General features: G+C 40.1%; 2 protein-coding genes across 3 annotated transcripts in view; one reads left to right on the top strand and one right to left on the bottom strand.

Moving 5' to 3' along the window:
- The window catches only part of LOC311592022 (fMet-Leu-Phe receptor-like), a gene marked incomplete at its 5' end in the record, with an annotated part of 57,432 nt that overhangs the window by 20,642 nt on the left and 16,028 nt on the right, over window positions 1-20,762 (bottom strand). The window lies entirely within an intron of this gene.
- FPR2 (formyl peptide receptor 2) lies at window positions 2,480-12,786 on the top strand. 2 transcript variants are annotated; one of them, XM_084771953.1, is made up of 3 exons: window positions 2,480-2,581; window positions 2,923-3,110; window positions 10,926-12,786. In XM_084771953.1, exon 3 carries the CDS (start codon window positions 10,937-10,939, stop codon window positions 11,990-11,992), a length of 1,056 nt encoding a protein of 351 aa, XP_084628079.1. In that variant the 5' UTR covers window positions 2,480-2,581; window positions 2,923-3,110; window positions 10,926-10,936; the 3' UTR covers window positions 11,993-12,786. The 2 variants fall into 2 exon arrangements, with proteins under 2 accessions (XP_084628079.1, XP_084628078.1); XM_084771952.1 differs by lacking the exon at window positions 2,923-3,110.

Here is a 20,762-nt window from a genome sequence, read left to right as displayed (position 1 = left end):
CATGCATTGCCCTTGGTTGGTACAGTAGTTTGTGCTGGACCCCTTGTGTCTACATCTGCCAGCCTTGAATGTCTCCTTGTAGGGTTCCAGGACCCTCTGAGTCCTTCTGTCTTCCCATTCTTCCATACCCCTCTCACCTGGAATCCCAGTAGCATGTTCCAATCCTTCCCTGAGTGAAGACTCTCAGAGGACATGTGTGTTGTGCTAGTATCCAGTTACAAGTGAGTACATTGCCATGTATATCTTTCTCCAAACAGGTTGCTTAATGTGATCATAACATGGAAGACTCAGTCACTTCACCTGTGAATTCAGAGTCATAACAGTTGTAAAAATGTATTTATTTGAGTGGAATAAACAAAATGACTGGTGCAGAGCACATACCACAGATTCCAGTATAGTAAGAATCATCTATATCTTAGAAAATTCACATCTCCTCACTGGGTTTCTGTTTGTAGGTTTTCATCACATGCCAGTCCAATCACTGTCTGTAGTTCAGATCTGATAGGATCACCTTTCCCTTCATGGTAATCTCTAGAATTTTCCTTCATCAATTTTTTTGCATAATCCTGTCCTCCGTCATAAACTGGGGTCTCCTTCATTCTTTAGTTGAAGCCCAAATTCCCATTCTATCATGATGTGACTGTACAGAGCTAGACCAGATAAAGAGCTAATTAAAACTAAATGAGGCCATGTGGTTGGGGTACTAATCCAATGTAAGCGCCATCTTTTTGAGAGGAGAGAAACACCGAGGCTGTATACGCTTACAGAGATTGTCTCTGTTAGGACACAGAGAGGAGTGGATGGCCAACTGCAAGTCAAAGAGAAGCTCTAGGGCCAACATCATGATCTCGTAGCTCCAGAATCCAGAAATGTGACAAAGTCAGTTGTGCTTTAAGACACCCAGTATATGGTGCTCTGTAGTGACAGTGCTAGCAAATTAATCCGTTCTGGTTTAGTGCAGGGCTTACTACCTCTTTGATGACCTTAAATCTACTCAATTTCTGGAGTGTGTTAAAGAAGACGGCCATGGACTTGGTGTGTAGATCAGTTAGCAGAGTGACTTCCTAAGATGTAAGATGTCCTGTATAAACCAGATGTGATAGTGCATACCTCTGATTCCAGCACTTGGGAGGTAGAGACAGGAGTATAAGAAGTTCAGATGTCCACTGCATGTGTTTAAAGACACATGAGAACTTGTTTCAACATGTGGGAATAAGAGAAAAGCCAGTGGAGACGTGAAGAGAGAAAAAGATAGAGGCAGAAACATAGTGGCACATAAGAAAGAATGTGACCACTGGACAGTTTTTTTTTTTATAATTTTCTCATTATGGTAGTGTATATGTCTGCTCCATTTAAATCTAAGTTAGGAAAGACCTGAGTTCTTAGGCCACCCAGTTGATGGTCCACAGAGAATTGGAGAATTTCTTGGTGTGGAAAGAAACACATATATGTGTTGTACTAAACAGAGGCAAGAATGTACTTGGTTATCATCTCAGTCTTCATATATATATATACATACCTGTGTGCATAGAGACCAGAGGATCATGTTTAGTCTCTCTGAACCTTGAGTTATTGGAAAGTTGTAAACTGTTTGATTTGGTCACTGGGAAAGAAAGTTGAGTCTCCTGGTAGAGCAATAAGTACTCTTGGCCACTGAATCATCTATCCAGCTACACATATTTCTGTTTTAAATGCAGATTCATTTATTTATTTATAAATGTATGAACGTTTTACCTGTATGCATGACTGTACATCATGTTTGTGTCTGGTATCTACAGAGACCAGAAGAGAGCATTGAATCCCCTGGAACTGGAGTTACAGATAGGAGTCACCAATTAGATGCCAGAAATCCAACTTGGGTCCTCTGGAAGAACTTTCAGTGCTCTTAATCAGAGAGCCATTCCTCCACCACCCCCTTTGAATAAATGAGGGGCCTGGAGGTGAGTTTCAGTGGTGAAGAACAGGTACGACTCTTTCAGAGGATCTGAGTTCGGTTGCTAAAGCCCAAGTCAGGCCGTTCACAACTGTCTGTAATATCATATCAGGAAGTTAAAAGAACCAGAATTCTGAATATCCAGATGCCTGGACCTTGAAATTGACAATATTTACCTCATGTGTTCCATAGAGCAATGGTGGGAGAACATTTATACTTCTATGTTTCTAAGACATCCACTTTGGCTGGAGAGATGGCTTAGCAGTTAGGAGCATGGGCTGCTCTTCCAGAAAACCCAGATTACATTCCCAGCACCTACCTGGAGGCTCACAACTGCCTGTAACTCCAGTTTCAAGGGATCCAATGCTCTCTTTTGGCCTCTGAGTGCACAAGGCATATATTTGGCCCACAAACATACATACAGGTTAAACCTGCATACGTATAAATTAGAATAAAATAAACAACTCCTGTGGTATCACATTTATATGGCTTCTAGGAATCTTAAGAAACCTCAGATTTCTGTCAATAGAGTGGTTTCAGTGTTCTTGTTCCTCTCAGCGCTTCCTAAAGTCGCTGATGAGAGCTGAGTGCTTCAGTTACACCACAGAAACCCAGCGGTCAGCCATAGGAAGGGGACCTCAGCTGGTGGTAAGTCACACTCCAACATCTGAAAACTTATTTATCTGAATGCCTGTTATATGAAAGACATTTTCTACAATACTATGCTGAGATGTGCAGTATCATATTTACTTTCACTAGATGTTTGAGGAGTTCTTGGCTTAGAATATGATGAGAACAGAACACACTTGGATCTGTGGAGAGATGGCTCAGTCTGTAAATGCTTGCCCTGAAAGTGTGCCGACCTGAGGTGAACCCACGTTTAAAAAGTGTAGTGGAGGCAGTCTGATCCATGGGCTGATTGCCCATCCAGCTGTTAATTCGTAAAGGCAACTAATAATTCATTGTGTGTTTCTTTTGTGATCTTAAAGCATAAGAAAAGCATGACTTAAAAAGGAAGAATGGATCTAATTGTCACTCTTCTATGGGAATACCGGGAAAAGAACTGAGGATGGTCCATTGGGTTTGGCTATCTGGAGTCTATGTCCTTGAAGGGGCAACTTGGTGTAGTACAGAGTACTTGGTGTCAGTACAGAGTGGATTAAGGAAAAGTTGTGAGGTAAGAAAGTATAAAGAGTATTTATAGCTTCTAAGGTTGGGCTATGAATTCTCTTCACAGAAAGAAGGCTCTTCAATGAAACAGAACTTATCTCTTTCTCCTTCTCCTTTACCCCCATTGTCAACTGAATTTAATGTCTGTCATATGCTAGTCAGATGCTGTTAATGATAAACTGGCCCCTCACTGCAGGATGCTATGTAGATGCTATGCCACTGAGCTATATCCCAAGCATTCTATTTATTTTATTAATAGTTTTTTTTTCTTTTTATGTGTATGGGTATGTTTCACAAATATGTGTCTATGTGCCATGTATTTGTGTGGTACATAAAAATGCCAGAAGAGACCATAGGATCCCCTGGAATTGAAATTACACATGATTGTAAGCCTACACAACTGAGCTCATATCCACTGGAAGAGCAAGTAACGCTGTTAATGTCTGAGTAATGTTTTTACTCTTTATTGTGAGATAAACCTTCAGTAAGTTATTGAACTGGAACTTTTCCTGTAGCTGAGACAGGCCTTGAGGATGCAGTTCTTATCTCTGTTTCCAAAAAGAATTTGGATTATTGGTGTGAACATTTCCAGGCTTGACTGAGATGCTCTATTCTTGAAGGGAGGTGACATGACAATTCATACAATTCTTATATCAGTGAGAATGGTCTACTAGAAAGTGTATCCTGTGTTTTTGTCTTGTTTTGGAAGAGAAGGAAAAATGCAGGGATCTAATTTCTAGGGGGTGGTTGGTGGGAGACAGATTCATAACTAGTATGTGTAGAAATGACATTTGAAATGTATGATAACTCTTACCTCATGCCCCAATGTCAGGAATTGGTATGTGTAGCTAGCAGGCTGGAGAGTTTGCCGACTGTACAGTAAAAATTACTCCAACAATTTGGTACTTTTTCTTTCTTTCTTTCTTTTTTTTTTAAAAGAACATAGCCTTGGAATGGCAGAGTAAGTGATATAGTTTGAGCAGCTATCAAAGGGATTCAATAATCAGTTTAGTGTGTGTATGCGTGTGTGTGTTTGTTTGTGTGCATGTTTGTGTGTTCATGTTTATGCATGAGTGTACATGTGGGGGTCAGCACTAAACTTCGAATTTAGTTACTGTCTATCTCTTTAATGTATGTATGTATGTATGTATGTATGTATGTATGTATGTTTGAGGTAAAGGCTTTTCTAGAGGCTGAAAATGACTAATGGCTTAGATGTTCTGGTCAGGAAGCTCCACAGGTTTCATGTTTCTGCCTTCTCTCAAAGCTGGAGTCATATATGTATGCCACCATGCCTGTTTTTTATGAGAGCACTGTGGATATCAACTCAGTTCCTCATTGTATGGCAAATGCTGCATAGTGGGATAACTCCTCAGCCTACAGTAGTGATTTCAAAGACAGCAAACGAACATGATAAATAGTGGAGAGAATTAGAGAAAAGTGCTGTGTCTAAATGCCACTTCCTCTTCAGAGTTATGGTTTCACTTGTTACAGAAAGGTGATGTGTTTCATAAGATGAAGATGTTATAATGAGATGATTGGCATATGTAGGGTTTCCCCATAGAAGGATCATCCTAATCAGCACATGCTTTTTTTTTCCTGTGTCTCATAAGTCCTACATTTTGCAAAAAAAAAAAAATTGTGGTGGATTCCCCCTTTACCACCTTTATTTTTCAACTTGTTATTGTCTCAGTTGGGAGTTTATATTGCTGTGAAGAGACACGACTATGTCAACTCTTATAAAGTAAAATGTTTTGTTGGGGCTGGTATTTCAGAGGTTTAGTCTGTTATTGTAAATGTGGGAAGCATGAGCACAACCAGGGAGATGTGTTGCTGGAGAGGGAGTGGAGCCACTACATCTCCATCAGCAGGCAGCAGGAAGAGAGCTGAGACACACTGGCCAGGCTGAGCTTCTGAGACCTCAAAGCCCACCTGAGTGATCCACTTTCTCAAATAAGGCCATACTCCCTAATAGTGCCATTGTATTGGGCCAAGCATTTAAAAACATGAGTCTATGGGGACTTTTATATTTAAACCACCACATTGTCATTCATTGTTGTGTCAACATTTTTTATACCAATGATCTAAAGATTAGGAAGTGTGTTGTATCTTCTAAGTGTCTTGTCGGGTACTTGGAGAGGTGGGAAAACATGCATCCAATAAATAGGGTGAGACAGGCTTAAGAGTTGGGCTTGGTCCAAATGCTGGGCTGACTTCATTATTACTAGGAGCTTAAACATTAAATTGTATAATAGTAATGTCCATTAGAAATCATATTATTCAATATAATATCCCAGAATGCATATAATGCTTGACTTTATTATATTCTATAATCTGCAAGAGCCACTAGTATGAGTTACAAAGTCTAACTGAGCTTGTTCAAGTGTGGGCAATGTCTAAAGAACCAGTTAAGATTGTCACAATCATGTTCTTTTCATTTTAGCTCTTCTCTGTATAGTCCTTGAATCTAATATATAGCAAAAAACAACATTGAACTTCTAATTCTCACTGTGAAATTAAAGATACAACCATGTAGAGTTTTGTGCAGTGCTGTAATTCAATCTGAGAGCCAACTACATGGTAGTCAAATACCTTTCCAGCCGAGGCACATTCTCAGCCACAGAAACATGCCCTTCTCTGAATGTGAACTTCTACAATGTACAGCTCACAAGTGAGCCTTAAAACGTAGTCCAGAGCATGGTGAAGACAGAGCTAACATTTATTAAAGACTCACTCATTTTGACATGGAAAGTTTCTGTGTTTGTTTCATTTTCTCCTTACTTGAAAAATTATTCTCCACCATAAGATCATTCCTAATCAGCATATGAGGAAACTGAAGCTCAAAGAAATGACACTGGAAGCATTAGAGATAGGGTTAGAAAACAGATTCATCAGAGCTGAGGAGATGGTTCAGTGGGTAAAGTGTGTTGGAAACATAATAATCTGATCTTGGATACCAAGTATCTACATGAAAAAAAAAGCAGGCACAACATCACTTATCTGTAATCCTAGGGCTAGAGATAGGAAGAGTGGGAGTTAACTAGCTGTCAAGGCTACCCAGTCTGTAAGCCTCAGCTTCAGCATGAGATCATATATCAGAAAAACGGTGGAAGATCAATTGAAGTAGGCCCAGATATTAGCCTGGGGCATCTACATGTACAAGAACAGATTCATGGGCATACATATGTGCTCCAATGTAGAACACACACACACACACACACACACACACACACACACACACACACACACACACATTTAAAAAATATATATTGCTCTTATTGTAGTCCAACAAATTTTATACTACAACCATGATATTCAATGTGGGTGGTTTTGTCTGCCATAGGATATTTGACATCTGTAGATACTTGTGGTCATCATAGCTAGAAAAGCATTGCTCCTGGAATCTGGTAGATGAGGTCAAGGAGCAACTATACATCCTGTGATGTACAGGACTTCACCACACCTGATTATAATTAAGTACTGGCAGATGTCAACAGTGCTAGGGTTGAGACATTCTGAATCCATTACACAATGTCCTGGTTAGGATCTTGTTGAAAGAGATGGGTGAGAACAAGAAATGAAGAAAGTGTGATGAGAAACCAGGGAAAGAAGTCACCATCATATCACCGTATAAGGACAGTCAGCTATTATGTGAGATCCTTATGAAGTGAAGCACATTAGTGAGGCAAATTTGCGAGCTCTGGAATGAGAGTTCCAATTCTTTTTGTTTCCAACAAAAGCACTTAGAATATGGCTCTAGCCTGCAAAGGAGTGATGCTGCTATCTTTCAATATTGTCATGAGAGCTAAAGGTGAGCAACTTTTGGGTGTGTGCTGTGTGACTTTTCCTGGGGAAACATGACACACATATCTACTTATCCAAAGAATCCATGACAGACTAAAGTAATGATTACATCGAGGGGCAACAGAGTGAAATGATGACTTTTATCGGGGTTACTAGGAGGAGTACGTGTGATGAGATACTTACAGGAGCAAAGATGACTGAGATTCAGTTCTATCACCAAAAATCCTACCACAACAAAGGTGAAGATTCATGAAACATATATCCATGGAACATTCTGTGTGACTTACAGGCAACGCGGTGCGACAGGTCAAGGAGTCTTTTGTAGGTGGCATTGCTGGTCAGAGTCACCTACCCTAGCAGATGTTTATTCTTTTTTTTTTTTAAATCTTGGAAAGAAGCAATTGTTAATTTTGTAAGTTTCAACTTTCCTAGATGCGTGAAGTTTGTTTACTTTCTGAAACTTAGGAGCCTCTTTTTCGACTCCTGAAGAGAAGATGTGATTTTGAAGGAAATTTTTGCACAGCATGGTGGTATCACACATTCATAATTTCAGCATTCTGGAAGGTGAAACAGAAAGGTTAGCAGGGCTCTATAGTTAGACCTCATCTCAACCACCAATGTATTCAAGCAACCAACCGATCAATTAAAGAAGTGCTCAGTATTATTGTTCTCCTTTTTAATTATAAATTGTTAAGACTAAAATTTTTATGATTGTGCAAAATTAACTGAGATTTTATACAAATACATTTTAAGGCAGAATCAATAAATAATTGAGATAGGTTCTTTCTGCATTTTTATTTTATTATGCTGCTAGAAATTGAAACAAAGTTTCCTTGTATACTATGCAAATGAGTGACCACTGAGCCCCATCCCCAGCTTGGTACTGGGAGGTTCTAGGCAGGCAGGTGTTCTACCATTGAGGCATGTACCCACTGCTTCACAGGAGACTCTAGATGAGTGCTCTATTACTGATATAACATCCACAGGCCAATAAATAAGTTTCAACAGATAACTTATATGCAGATGTGGTAACCCACATGCTGTAGCATAAAAAAAAAACATTTGAAGGTTCCTGAACCTGTATAGGGGTCACATAGACTTTTTGGTTGAATTGGTTGTAGAAGTTACAGATATGAACTGCCTCCAAGTCAAGCAGCAGAGTAAAAGTATACTTTATTCTTCAGAAGCTAGATAAAGAATCAAAGAAGGTCTCCAAGGACCCATTCCCACAGTGTGACTATCTAGAATTGTGTCTCGTGTGTCGGGTTGCAGTGAAGATGCAGTGAAAGTCTAAGATGCTCTCTAGAACATTTAAGATCTACACTGAAAAGTACATGGAGGGACAACTTCCCAGGGGTAAAAAAAAAAAAAAAAAAAAAGCAACTTGTACTTTGTTTACTAGAGAGCAAGTGATCAGATTCTTGGGGAGGGCACATTCAGCAACATAAGTCATATTTGGAGTAGTAGGTACTCAGAGGTCAGACACAGCTACATCAATATCTGTTTTATCACCATTATATAGTCTTCAGGCTTCATAGTTTCTCTTAACATCATTCCAGTCCTATAAAAACTGGAAACAAGGAACCTTTTAGAATCCTACCATAGGTCAATCTAAGTTCCATGCGTAATAATTACCAATGCATGGTCTTTAAAAAGAAATTCACAAACTTCACTGAAATTGATTAGATCTCACACTCTATCAATTATAACACTAAACTATGCAGTCATGCACTCCCTTTGTATGCCCGGGGAATGAGGTACTTGATCTCAAGCTGGCACAGTGGAAGAAGGCACTGCATCGAAGATAGAGATGGTACCTAGCTCTCACTGACTTCCTCTTTTTGCAGAATCACAAGGTAAAAGTACATTTCTTTTTAAAAAAAGATTTATTTATTATTATGTATACAGTGTTCTGTCTGTATGTATACCTGTACACCAGAAGAGGGCATTAGATCACACTATAGATGGTTGTGAACCACCATGTAGTTGCTGGGAATTGAACTCAGGATCTTTGGAAGAACAGGCGGTGCTTTTAACCACTGAGCCATCTCTCCAGCCCTAAAAATACATTTCTAAACAGTGTTTAATCTCTTCAACTGACCCTCAGGCCAAGAAATTGTAGGCAAAGAGTAGGTCAAGGATTCATACAGCAAGAAGGAGAAACTGGAAACAGTTTAAATCTGGGGTTGAAAGAAGGTATATAGCATGGAAAGTGGGGATCTCGATAGCCTGATTAACAAGTCCTGGTGGAATCTTATTTGAACTTGAGACCATGTAAGTAAGAAGTTAGACGTGAAAAAAACTTCAGCTGTCTTGGCAGCTGTGCCCAGAATGCTCCTTTGTGTTTAAGCAGTATTTTTCAAAATGTAATTTATTATAATTTATTCAGATTATATACCACTTGTTATCATCTCCATTGTATCTTCTTGTTTCTGCCTACCTCCCTCTCTCACCCTATTCCCCTCCCCTAGATCTCTGACAGAAGAGGACCTCACCCCCCACCGTATAACCTCAGCCTATCAGGTCTCATCCAGATAGTCTGCTTCCCCTTCCTCTGTATTCCTGCCTAGCCTTGCCACCAAGCAGAAGTGATCAAATCAGGGGCACCAGAGTTCACATCAGAGGCAGTCCCCATTCCCCCACAACCATGGAGAATGAGCTGTCCATTGGCTATACCTGAGCAGGGGATCTAGATTCACTACGTGCGGTGTCCTTGGTTGGCGCAACAGCTTGTGCAGGACTCATTGGCTCCAGATCCACAGGCCTTTATGATCTCCTTGTGAGGCTTCTCAACCCTTTGGGTCCTTTCCTTCTTCCATTCTTCCATGCCACTCTCAGTGTTTGGCCCAGAGTCCAGCAGGGAGTTACCATAGTTAGGGTCTTTCTACTATATAAGAAATCAAGGCTGGTCTTGCGGGTGCACACCTTTAATCCCAGAATTTGTGAGGTAGAGGGAAGTGGATTTCTCTAAATTTGAGGCCATCCTGGTCTACAAAGTGAGTCCAGGATAGCCAGGGCTACACAGAGAAACCTTGTATAGCCTCCCTGCTAAAAAAAAGAAATCTGCTTTATGGGCTGGAGAGATGGCTCAGAGGTTAATAGCACTGGCTATTCTTCCAAAAGTTCTAGGTTCAATTCCCTGCAACCCTAACGGGGTTCATAACCATCTATAATGATATCTGGTGCCATCTTCTGGCCTGCTTGTTAACATGCAGGCAGAATACTGTATAAATAATAAATAAATACATATTAAAAAGAAAAACCAAGACACCAAGAAGCGTCACCAGTCACTATACATACACATTAGCAAAGGGTCTGTATGTGACCTTAGCTTTATTATGATATCTTTTCATCTTTGTAGAATTTGAAGAGGATCATAGCAATCAACACTCAAAAATGGCATCTGACCTGTCACAAGTTTGAACAATAAAGGGTCACCTTGATTCCATATGTATACTACCTACCTCATAAAATCTTTACAAAGATGTCTGAAATCTACAGTGCAAAGCCAAATGGGATACTACCCTTTCTTTGGGTCTGCCCATTAACATCTCTCATGTTAACTCTCTATCTTTCTGTCCGTGGCCTTTACTCTTTCTGATAGGTACAATTATATGCTTTGCTAAAGAAACTTTTTGATAAGAGTTTTGTCATGTCTCAGATGAATCATTTCTTTTGCAAACATTCGAACTGAGGGAAAGCCTTCACCAAGGGACAGTTTACTAGGTTCACTGCTTTCCCCAAAGTGTTAAGCTTTTGTCATCAGTGTTTTGATGTCTGTTCACACTCATTTCATTTTCTCTGATGGAAGCCTGTTATTTTTTCATTATTAGTTTGAAAAGCATGCATAGTTTTAGGAATGTGGAGAATGTGAAGAAGAAAAACAACCAGTACAGAGGTAGATTTATAATATTACTAGTATAATTGCTCTTTGGTGGCAGGTGTTGTGAATTCTGAATAAGGGTGATATAAGATGGAACCACATCTGAGAAATGTTTGTTGTTGATTTTTTTTTCAGGTGCAGAGAAAATGGAAACAAACTCCTCCATCCCTCTGAGTGCATCAGAACTTGTGGTCTATGAGTCTACCACCTCCAGAGTTCTGTGGATCCTCTCTATGGTGGTCATTTCCATTACTTTTTTTGTTGGTGTGCTGGGCAATGGGCTTGTGATCTGGGTAGCAGGATTCCGAATGGCACACACTGTCACCACTATTTTTTATCTGAACCTGGCTTTGGCTGACTTCTCTTTTACGGCTACTCTACCATTCCTCATCGTCTCAATGGCCATGAAAGAAAAATGGCCCTTTGGCTGGTTCATGTGCAAATTAGTTCACATTGTGGTAGACATAAACCTATTTGGAAGCGTCTTCCTGATAGCTCTCATTGCCTTGGACCGTTGTATTTGTGTGCTGCATCCAGTCTGGGCTCAGAACCACCGTACGGTGAGACTGGCTAAGAAGATGGTTTCTGGACCCTGGATTTTTGCTCTAGTGCTTACTTTGCCCATTTTCATCTTCTTGACTACGGTTCGAGATCCAAGAGGGGATGAGTACTGTACATTCAACTTTGCATCCTGGGGTGACACTGTTGAGGAGCGGTTAAACGTAGCTATCACCATGCTAACAGCTAGAGGGATCATTCGATTTGTTGTTGGCTTCAGCATGCCGATGTCCATTGTTGCCATCTGCTATGGACTCATCGCTGCCAAGATCCACAGAAGAGCCCTTGGTAACTCCAGTCGTCCTTTACGTGTCCTTACGGCAGTTGTGGCTTCCTTCTTTATCTGTTGGTTCCCCTTTCAACTGGTGGCCCTTTTAGGCACAGTCTGGCTCAAAGAGACACTGTTTAGTGGTGGGCATAAAATTCTTGATATGTTGGTTCACCCAACGAGCGCATTAGCTTTCTTCAACAGCTGTCTCAATCCAATGCTCTATGTCTTCATGGGCCAGGACTTTAGACAGAGACTGATCCATTCCTTGCCCTCCAGCCTGGAAAGAGCCTTGAGTGAGGACTCTGGCCAGATAAGTAATCCAGGCACCAATTCTGCTTCATCTCCTGAAGACATTGAGATAAAGGCGATATGAGTAGAGGCCTTTAGAATGATTTTTGTCCCACTTCAGTCCTATTCCACTTTTATCTTACCTTATATTGTCTCCTAAAGCATTGTTAACCTGGAAAAATCTTCTCTGTCCCCTGAATTTGGGAAAAGAAATAAAAATCTGAGTAAATACTGCTGTCCTTTTGAGGCTTTTTCAACTAAACCTATAGCCTGAAATAAGACTAAGGTGGTAAAAAAATTATAAGAGAGGAAAAGAATAATGTATATTTACAAGAGTGAAGTAAGATAGAAGATATTAAAAACCAAAATTCTATTTCAGGAGCTGGTGAGATGGCTCAGTGGCAAAGCTAAACTTGTGCTTCAGCAGAGAGCCTGGTTTTAGTTTCAGGTACCCATACCACTGAACTTATAGATGCTGATAATGCCACCTCTAAGGCATTCAATGATGCCAGCCTCTGTAAGCATTTACATTCATGTGCACAAACCTCTACACAAACCAAACAAAAAACCCCAAATAATTAAAAATAAAATAAAACATTAAAAATAATTTTATCACTAACAAGTAAAAGTTTTCTGGGCATGTATATGATCTCAGCATTTGAGAGGCAGAAACAGGAGAGACTAATTCAAGACCAGTCCCCAAAACAAAGTTATGTGGTTTGCAGGGAAAGAGATGCAGCTACAGATAATCACATTGAGTGAATTAAATCAGGCACAGAAAGACAGATATTGTATGTCATCTCTTATCTGTGGTATTTAAATTTTATATAGAACCATACAAACATACATACGTATGTATGTATGTATGTATGTATGTATGTATGTATGTATGTATATATGCATGTATGTGTAGGTATTTGACTAAGCCTATCTAGAGAGACAAAGGAGAGCAAAAGGAGTGAGGATAAGAAAGGGAGGATAGTGAGTTTGAAGGGGACTATAGAGAACAATGTACACATGAACAAAATCTTAAAATCCCAGACAAATGAAGCTATAATGTAGACAATATAAAAGAGCAAAGAAGGAGGAGGTGGTAGAAAATATTCAACTTCGTATCCAGGTCTTTGGTTAATCTAGACACTGTTAGAGTTCTTTAGTCCACTTACCTATGATGTCATTCTTTTCTGGCCATGGGGGCGTGGCCCTGCCCAGGGAGATATAAAATGACAGTCCTGCCTCGCCCTTCCCTCTCTCCTTCTCCCCTTTTCTCTCTACACTCTCTTCCTGTCTTTGTCTCTCTCTGGGGTACCCTTCCCTCTTTCCTTCTTCCCCAATTCTCATTTAATAAACTCCTCTACAACATAATATCTGCTGCCTGGTGTCTTATTATTGCCTTAATTCCTTATATCTTACTGCCATAATCTTTTATATATATTCTCAGACCCTGCATAGCAAATGCAACAGCCTGTTCTTCCAGAACCTGGCCAACATTTCAGCCTTTTAAACCCCCTATCACCGCCCTACTGTCAGCAGGAAGTAGTTAAGATTATTACTTTGCCCCTTATCAATTTGCAAAAGGCTGAAATGCTGTGCTCCAGGCCCGGGACAAACAGCTCCAGTTCTCCTAGCACTCCTCAGTCCCTATCTGCTGCAGGACATGGCGGACACAGCCTGCTCTCTATCTTGAACTTTTAGGGCAGAACTTTTCCTTCTTCTTCACCATATAATTTGGACATTTGCTGCTACTGATTTTTTTTTATCTTTTCTCCCTTATCTACATTTATATACTTTAACTTACCTTATATAAAAATAAATCATTCATTCCTCATTTTTCAATTATAGGAAAAGGTAGGAATGTTAGAATTCTTCAGTAAACCTACCTGTGATGTCATTGCTTACCTGCCATGGGGGCGTGGCCCTGCCCAGGGCTATATAAAAGGACAGTCCTGCCTATCTCCTTCTCCCCTTCTCTCTCTCTCTCCACTCTCATCCCATCTCTGTCTCTCTGGGGTATCCCTTCCTCCTTTTCTTCTCCCTCCATGCTCATTTAATAAACTCCTCTACAACATAATATCTGCTGTCTGGTACCTTATTATTACATTCTTACTGGTACCTTATTAATTTATATCTTACTGCTATAACTTTTATATATAAAAGACATAATGTATGTTACTTCAAAAGTTATAACTAGTGGTGGTACTCTGAAACAGGCACCTGCCATCTTGGAGAGTTTAGCTATTCTTTCCTGCATAACATTATTCAAGCTAGACTTGTTGGTAGTTGCACATGTGATAGAGGGGCAGAACAGGGCACATCGTTCTCATCTGCGAATAGAATGGCCCCTACTACCTGCCAGCTCCTCACCTGGCTTGGGTAAGGGGCTAAAATATACAAAGGTCGAACATGAACTCTATCTGTGCAGAAATGTTGTGTAAGGCTTTTTAGGTGACGTCGATTGGGGAAAGAATGACTTCATTCCTGTGAGAAACTCATCACCTGTGATCTGTGAGGAAGCTCAATAAACTCATTGTTTCCCCCAAATTCACAAGTCAAGCCCTGGCTTTCTGTTTGGGAGGTTAAGGGAAGAGATAGAAATTGCTTATGCTGCCCTCTGGGAAGGAATTTCAGCAACAAAGGCTGAGAGATGGGAAACACTGTATGTCAGGATAGGGGAACTGCTGTAGTAAATAACTCCAGAATCTCAAAAAACAAAGGGGTTGACTTTTTGTTTTAATAGTGAAGAAAGGTCATTAAGAAAGAAAATTAAAGGATTAAAAAATTGTCTGTACTTTGATTTAGTGATAACATTCATTGGGCAATCTTATCTTCCTCTCCTTCTATCTCCCCACATGGCCTTCCACACATTATCTTTTTCTTTCTTTTTCTTTTTCTTTTGAGCTTACAATATAATTACATAATTTACTTCTTCCGTTTCTTCTTTCCAAAATTTCCCATTCTTGCTCTTTTAAAAATTCATGACCTTTTTTTTTTTTTTTTTATTAATGGCTGTTACATACATATAGGCTGAATTCATTTACCTCCTATTGAGAATACAGTAGCAATAAGCACAGATGAGCAGGTATTTTTTAATACAATGCTATGGAGCCCTTTTGGTACATGTGTAAGTTTTTTTGTTTTTTTCATCCCGTGTGAATTCAGTGTACTTTAATAAAGGGAACCAATTAATGTAGAAGGAAAAGTTCTCTAAATTTGATCTAGCAAGAGAATGAAGACTCAAAGAAATACAACAAAGCCCGCTACCTTATGTGGCTCCAGGCTCATTCTGTTTGTATCACATGCAGATGCCAAGTAATTTACTGGGTAATGTGTGCCCCCTTGTGGTTGTCCAGACACAAAGCAAGAAAACCCTTCAGCCTTGCTGCTCAGGTATATGACCTCATACACCTCAGAACTACTGCTTCTTTTCCTTTGAGCACTCCGTCTGAGTCCCTAAGTACAGCTGGACAAGGAACTGTCACTCATAAAGCCAGGAACCCCCTTTCATTTTAGAATGTATATTTCAGCTCTGATAGGAGAATCTGGCGATTATTTCTCATTTCACTTATTCCAAGACGGCAGTGATTCCGTGTTAAGGAAAGCCTGCTCAGTGACTCATCGTTTCGGCCTGCAGCTATGCTTCCTCCACACCTCTAACTCATCTCCATATACTATGCAAGTTTGGTTATCTCAGAGGCTGATATACAGAAGATGACGTAACAATAACACAATGTCAGGGAAGGCTTCTTTCCATTTACTTTTGTCCCTCAAAATATGTTTCAACCAGGGGTGAGGACACTGAAGCGTAAGGGCATCTGATTCATAAAATCAGGTGCGGGGAGCTGGAGGCGTGGCTCAGAAGAAAGAGTGCTTGCTCCGCATGCACGATGTCCCTCTTGTGTTCAATTTCCTTCGCTCCACAAAAGCAGCCTGTAATCCCAGCAAGCAAGCGATCTCTAGATAGCTCAAGCAGTAGCTATCTAGAGAGTGTGATGTTAGCCTTAGTTCACCGAGACTCTAAAACAACAACAACAGCCACAAATATGAAGTCTGGTGTAAAAATCTAAACAATGCTCCTATTCACACACCTATTGTCTCCATTCATGTTGACATTACTGCCATTCCTGGTGTGCCCCCAGAATTTCCACAATCTCCTGTCAGCAGTTGAGTCAACACTACCTTCAATAAAGGATATAATCCAGACCCCAGATCACATGGGAATCGTCACAAGTGACTGGTGCTGTGGTCACTGGAAGGAGGGTGTGGCAGAAGTCTGTGTTTTCTGGTATGTTGTGCCAGGCCCTGGGCACCCTACTGTTTTCTGTAAGCAACAGGTGGCTACAATCTCAATGTCTATATTTTGTGTTCCTCTGAAAGAGTGCTTTCTCAGGAGAAGTTGGTACAGTAAACGATTAAGGAGAAAATGCTTCCTTCCCTTTCCGCCATTTCCTCATTCCCACTACCAATCAGGTATGCTGTAAAACAATACATCAGAATCCGTGTGTGAGGGGAAGATAAATTTTTTGAACTGTGTAGAGACAGAGAGGAAGGATAGCCCCCGATTCAACAACAAAACACCAGTTATCTTCACCTCTACTCCCCAAGGCATTAGCACTAACTTCAAATTTCAGGCCAATAGTCACCAAACGGTTTGATTTATTTTATTTGTTATGCACATATTGTGCAGCTTTATATACATATGCAGATTGTGAGTGTTTGGTGCCTCTGGAGGCCAAAAGAGGGCAACGGATTACCTGAGACTTGCTCTATAGGCGGGTATGAACTGCCATGTGGGTGCTGGGGACAGAACCCAGATCCTCTGCAAAAGCAGAAAGTGCTCCTCACCACTAAGACATTTCTTTATCTACCAAATAGGTACTTTTGTCCAGTGTATCTGTCAAATGAAGTTGCAATCTCAGGGCAAATTTTGGGTGATAGAGTCAAAGGATTAACTCAATAATGCCGATTACATTGGCCAGTTTCATCACGGAAGGCACAGGGCCCTGTTGTTATTGACTGGCACCTTTATATGGCACATTCATTTACTTTATAGCCAAATCAAACAGCTGCCAAGACTACCGTCTTTCAAGTTACCTGGCTTCTCACACAATTCTGTTTCTTGTTAAACAGCTCATCAATAGCAAATGTAGTGTATTGAAGGGCCAATGCTGTAGTGTTGGAGGGTTGGTATTGTGTTAAGAGTATTCTTGTATTCTTGAAGTGCTGATTTCTGTGCTGTTGCATATCTGATTATAGGCCAAATTTTGGCAATGCCATTTCATGAAGCATTTCCTGTCTCAGTGTTTTGTAAACATTGTTCTTCATCAGCTTCTTATTGGTTTTCATAAAAATCTGATGTCCAATAAGATGAGGCAGGACTTTCAGGTGGAGTGAGGGGGGGGTAGTTGGTGGGGAATAGAGAGAGATGTGGAGGATGCCAGCATGCCATTGATGAAGAAGCAGATACTAGGACGAGACTAGAAAGGACAGGTAATTGGCCACATGGCAGGGACTTAGGCAAGGCCAGTATTTCTGGGTTAAATTAATTCATAATTCATAATTCATCTGAGTGCCATAAGCTAATAATGAATACTAGAAGTCTCCTTGTCATTATTCAGGAGCTAGGGTAGGCATAAAAATTCCTTACTGATTCATTTGGCATCCAAGTCTGGCACAAAACCCAAACTTAGACACTAGATTCAGGCAGTAGGTCAAATGTTTTGGACATGGGAGATGGACCAGAAAATAAGTGAGGAAGTGCACGCTAGCCAAATGGGAGGCCTGGTCCTTTACGAGCAAGTGTGCTGGAGCTGAGGGCATGTCAGTGCCATTTCTTTCAAGTGCAGAATGGCCTTCTGCACATGGATGGGAAGAGGGTGGGGACTCAACATTAAGATGACAAATGGACTGCTAGCTAGTGGCCAGAGGTAAGAGGGTAAGTAGCTGATGACAGAACCATAAAGTGTTGGGAACTGCTGGAAAGGGTGAAGTGTGACATTTTCTGATAGCCTCTGAGTTCAGTCTGTAACAGTGGACTCCTTCCTCAGCAGAGTTGTCTCTTGCCTTGATCTAGGATTCTCCAGATCTTATAAGTAGCATCACATAGCCTTCAGAGATGATTATAGGCCCATCCCCTTCCTGATAAGAAACATGCGAGTGCCTGGGGAATTACATAAGCACAATAGTTTAAAAGAGTTGATACATAGCACGCAGAAATCAGAATATAATCTTAATTTTATATCAATATAAAAAGATTTGAATAACCAAAAACCATCCAACCCCATCTTGGGAATGGGGCATCATTCTCTTAGAATTGTTTCATTAACTATCAGACAACTGATTCCCTGATATAGTTGACCATAAACTGCATCAGTTATTGGTATAACTTTAAATATATTTCTGAACTAATATCAAAGCAAAGCTTTTAATAAAAGATACAGTCCATTGATGGACTGACAATGTTGTTGATTCTGCCACATTTTATTATTAAGACTGAACAGCAAAAGCCAGCTTAAAGGACAGAAGTTAACCTTGTGCTAAGCCAGACAACTGGATGTGGTTGGCAGCCTTCATCCTCTAGTCATGTGACTGCACTTAGCCTAGATGGCAGAGAGTTTATGGTCCCACCCTTTGTATCACAGAATCAACATGACTGCCAGCCACACGCTGTTAGAGGATGTGGTGGGCAACTTAAAAACATAGCCATATTCAGAAAATAAGTCCAAACCTATTCCTACAACAGTGATTTTTACCTTTTTTAGAATGAAGGTAGAACATAATAACTACAAATTTAGGAGACAAAACCCAAATTTTTAACAGTGTAAGCAATTGGATATCTCTAAAATTAATATCGCAACTTCAAATTATTTTTAGAATTACCCATTTTCAAAGTCTGCAATAAAGCAATCTGTTAATCTAAACAAATCTTTATAACAAGCAGAGATCTCATTAGGACCAAGAGGCTTTAAAATTGTTTCCTTATACCACATGGCTATCTCAAGATGGTGGAGTCACATGGCAGGCTGTAGACCACGAGGTCCACATGGTTGTTATTTAAAAACATCTGTGTTACAAACATATAGGCACAGATATATGTTCTAAACAAGAGTTTGAATTTAAAATTTAAACATCATACCCAATAAGAAATTATAAATCCTTAGATAAGAGTTCACAGTATAACCTTAAGCTGTATAGGTTGGAGGTATAGCTTTAATATCTTATTAAAGAAACATTGTTTTAAATCTTACCTTTTATAAGTCTAGTTTTACTTTTAAATACAGCACTAGAACTGCATTAAAAAAACTCAATTAAAAGTACCTTTGGAGACATGTTGACTTATGCCACTTGCTGCTTATAATGGCTCCAACTCTACATTACAAGTTTAAGTTAACTCTTTTGTTACAGATGTTAAAGATTTTAACCATCTTCAATAACCAGTAATTTATAACCAAGGTTTACAGAACACAATACATTTATATATTTAAATAAAACAAGTTAAATCAAACATATAGTGACTTAATACATTTAAGATAAACAGTCAGAACTATTTTTACTTTCTCTAGATGTTATTTCAAAGAAAAAATATTTTGTCACCTGTTAAATTCAATTGATACAGGTAGGAGCTGTGACTTTCCAGTGGTGTCGCAGATCAGGTGACCAGTGTACTACACTTGGGGGGCAAGGCTTGAAACCAGACTGTAAGCTGGAAAAAGCTTTCACCAAGGCAGAAAAGCAGCCACCTAAATGCTCTGCAGTTCCGTGTCCTCCTGGTGCTTGTTCAGTGGAAGTGATGGGGTATTTTAAAAGACAAGGAGGGAGTAGGCTTACCTTGGCAATCCTGCTTTCATCCCTCATCAAATGCTGCACACTCAAGCCTTAGGGAGCACAAGCCGGTGGGGAACAGGGAATGGCATTGCTGGCTGAGCGCTCAGGTGTCTTGTACCAGCAAGGATCAAAGAGACCCTGTGTTTGTGGCAGAGTTCCTTGGAGGGACTTTCATGCTTGAGACAGGCCCCTCCAGCCAGCATGCAACATCAGTGTTCAAGCAGGAAGTGGGGGGCACCAGGCTCAAGTCACCCTGCTTTCAGCAGGTAATGGAAAGCATTAGCCAGAATGACTCCTGAGATCTGGTGCATTTCTAGAACTGAGACAGTTATAAGCAAACAGAAACATAAAAGGACTACACAAACAGAAATGTACCAGTACAGGGAGAGAAAAGAACCAAAATTTAGAAAGGCGGTGGACTGTCCCGAGAGCCAGCAGCCTTCATCACATTCTGCCAGAAACCAAACCAGAAGCAGCCTACCCTGTAACCAGGTTCTGCATAAATCAGAAAACCAGACCTGGTCTGGATGCCTTACAAAAGATTCTTACTCAAGAGAGTCACACAATGACAAAAAAAGAAACAAAGTATAAACCGACAAAATCAGACTCCTTGGTGTACACAGGTAGTGAGACATTGGCTCTCACCACACCCGGGAGAGACCCACTTTGCTTCCCATACAAACTTGAGGCTGTCTGCCCCATCCTTCTGTTCATCAAAGTCTCAATCAACACTGTACACATCCACAAAACAGTCGTCAGACACACAGATAAACATGTTTGGCTTTCCTGTGGCATTATTCAACTTTAACTCTTTATACTTCTGAATTATGTCTTCTCTCCACTGCAGTTACATCCATGGTGCCTATTTGATTATTCATTTTTGAATACACATGTAAAAATTCAAAATTAGCATTATAAAATGAAAGAAAATATGTGACCTTTGTCATTGTGCATCTAATTTACCTAACTCAGAATAATCGATTTCATTTGACTCAAATTACCTGCAAATTTTATAGCTCCATTTTATTAACAAC

Source organism: Acomys minous (genome assembly GCF_964271855.1).
Source record: "Acomys minous genome assembly, chromosome: 2".
NCBI classification, from domain to species: Eukaryota; Metazoa; Chordata; class Mammalia; order Rodentia; family Muridae; genus Acomys; species Acomys minous.
This window is presented reverse-complemented; position numbering and strand designations above follow the sequence as displayed.

Coding starts and splice junctions, on each gene's coding strand:
- FPR2 (XM_084771952.1), top strand. CDS start 10,937: ATGGAAACAAACTCCTCCATCCCTCTGAGTGCATCAGAACTTGTGGTC.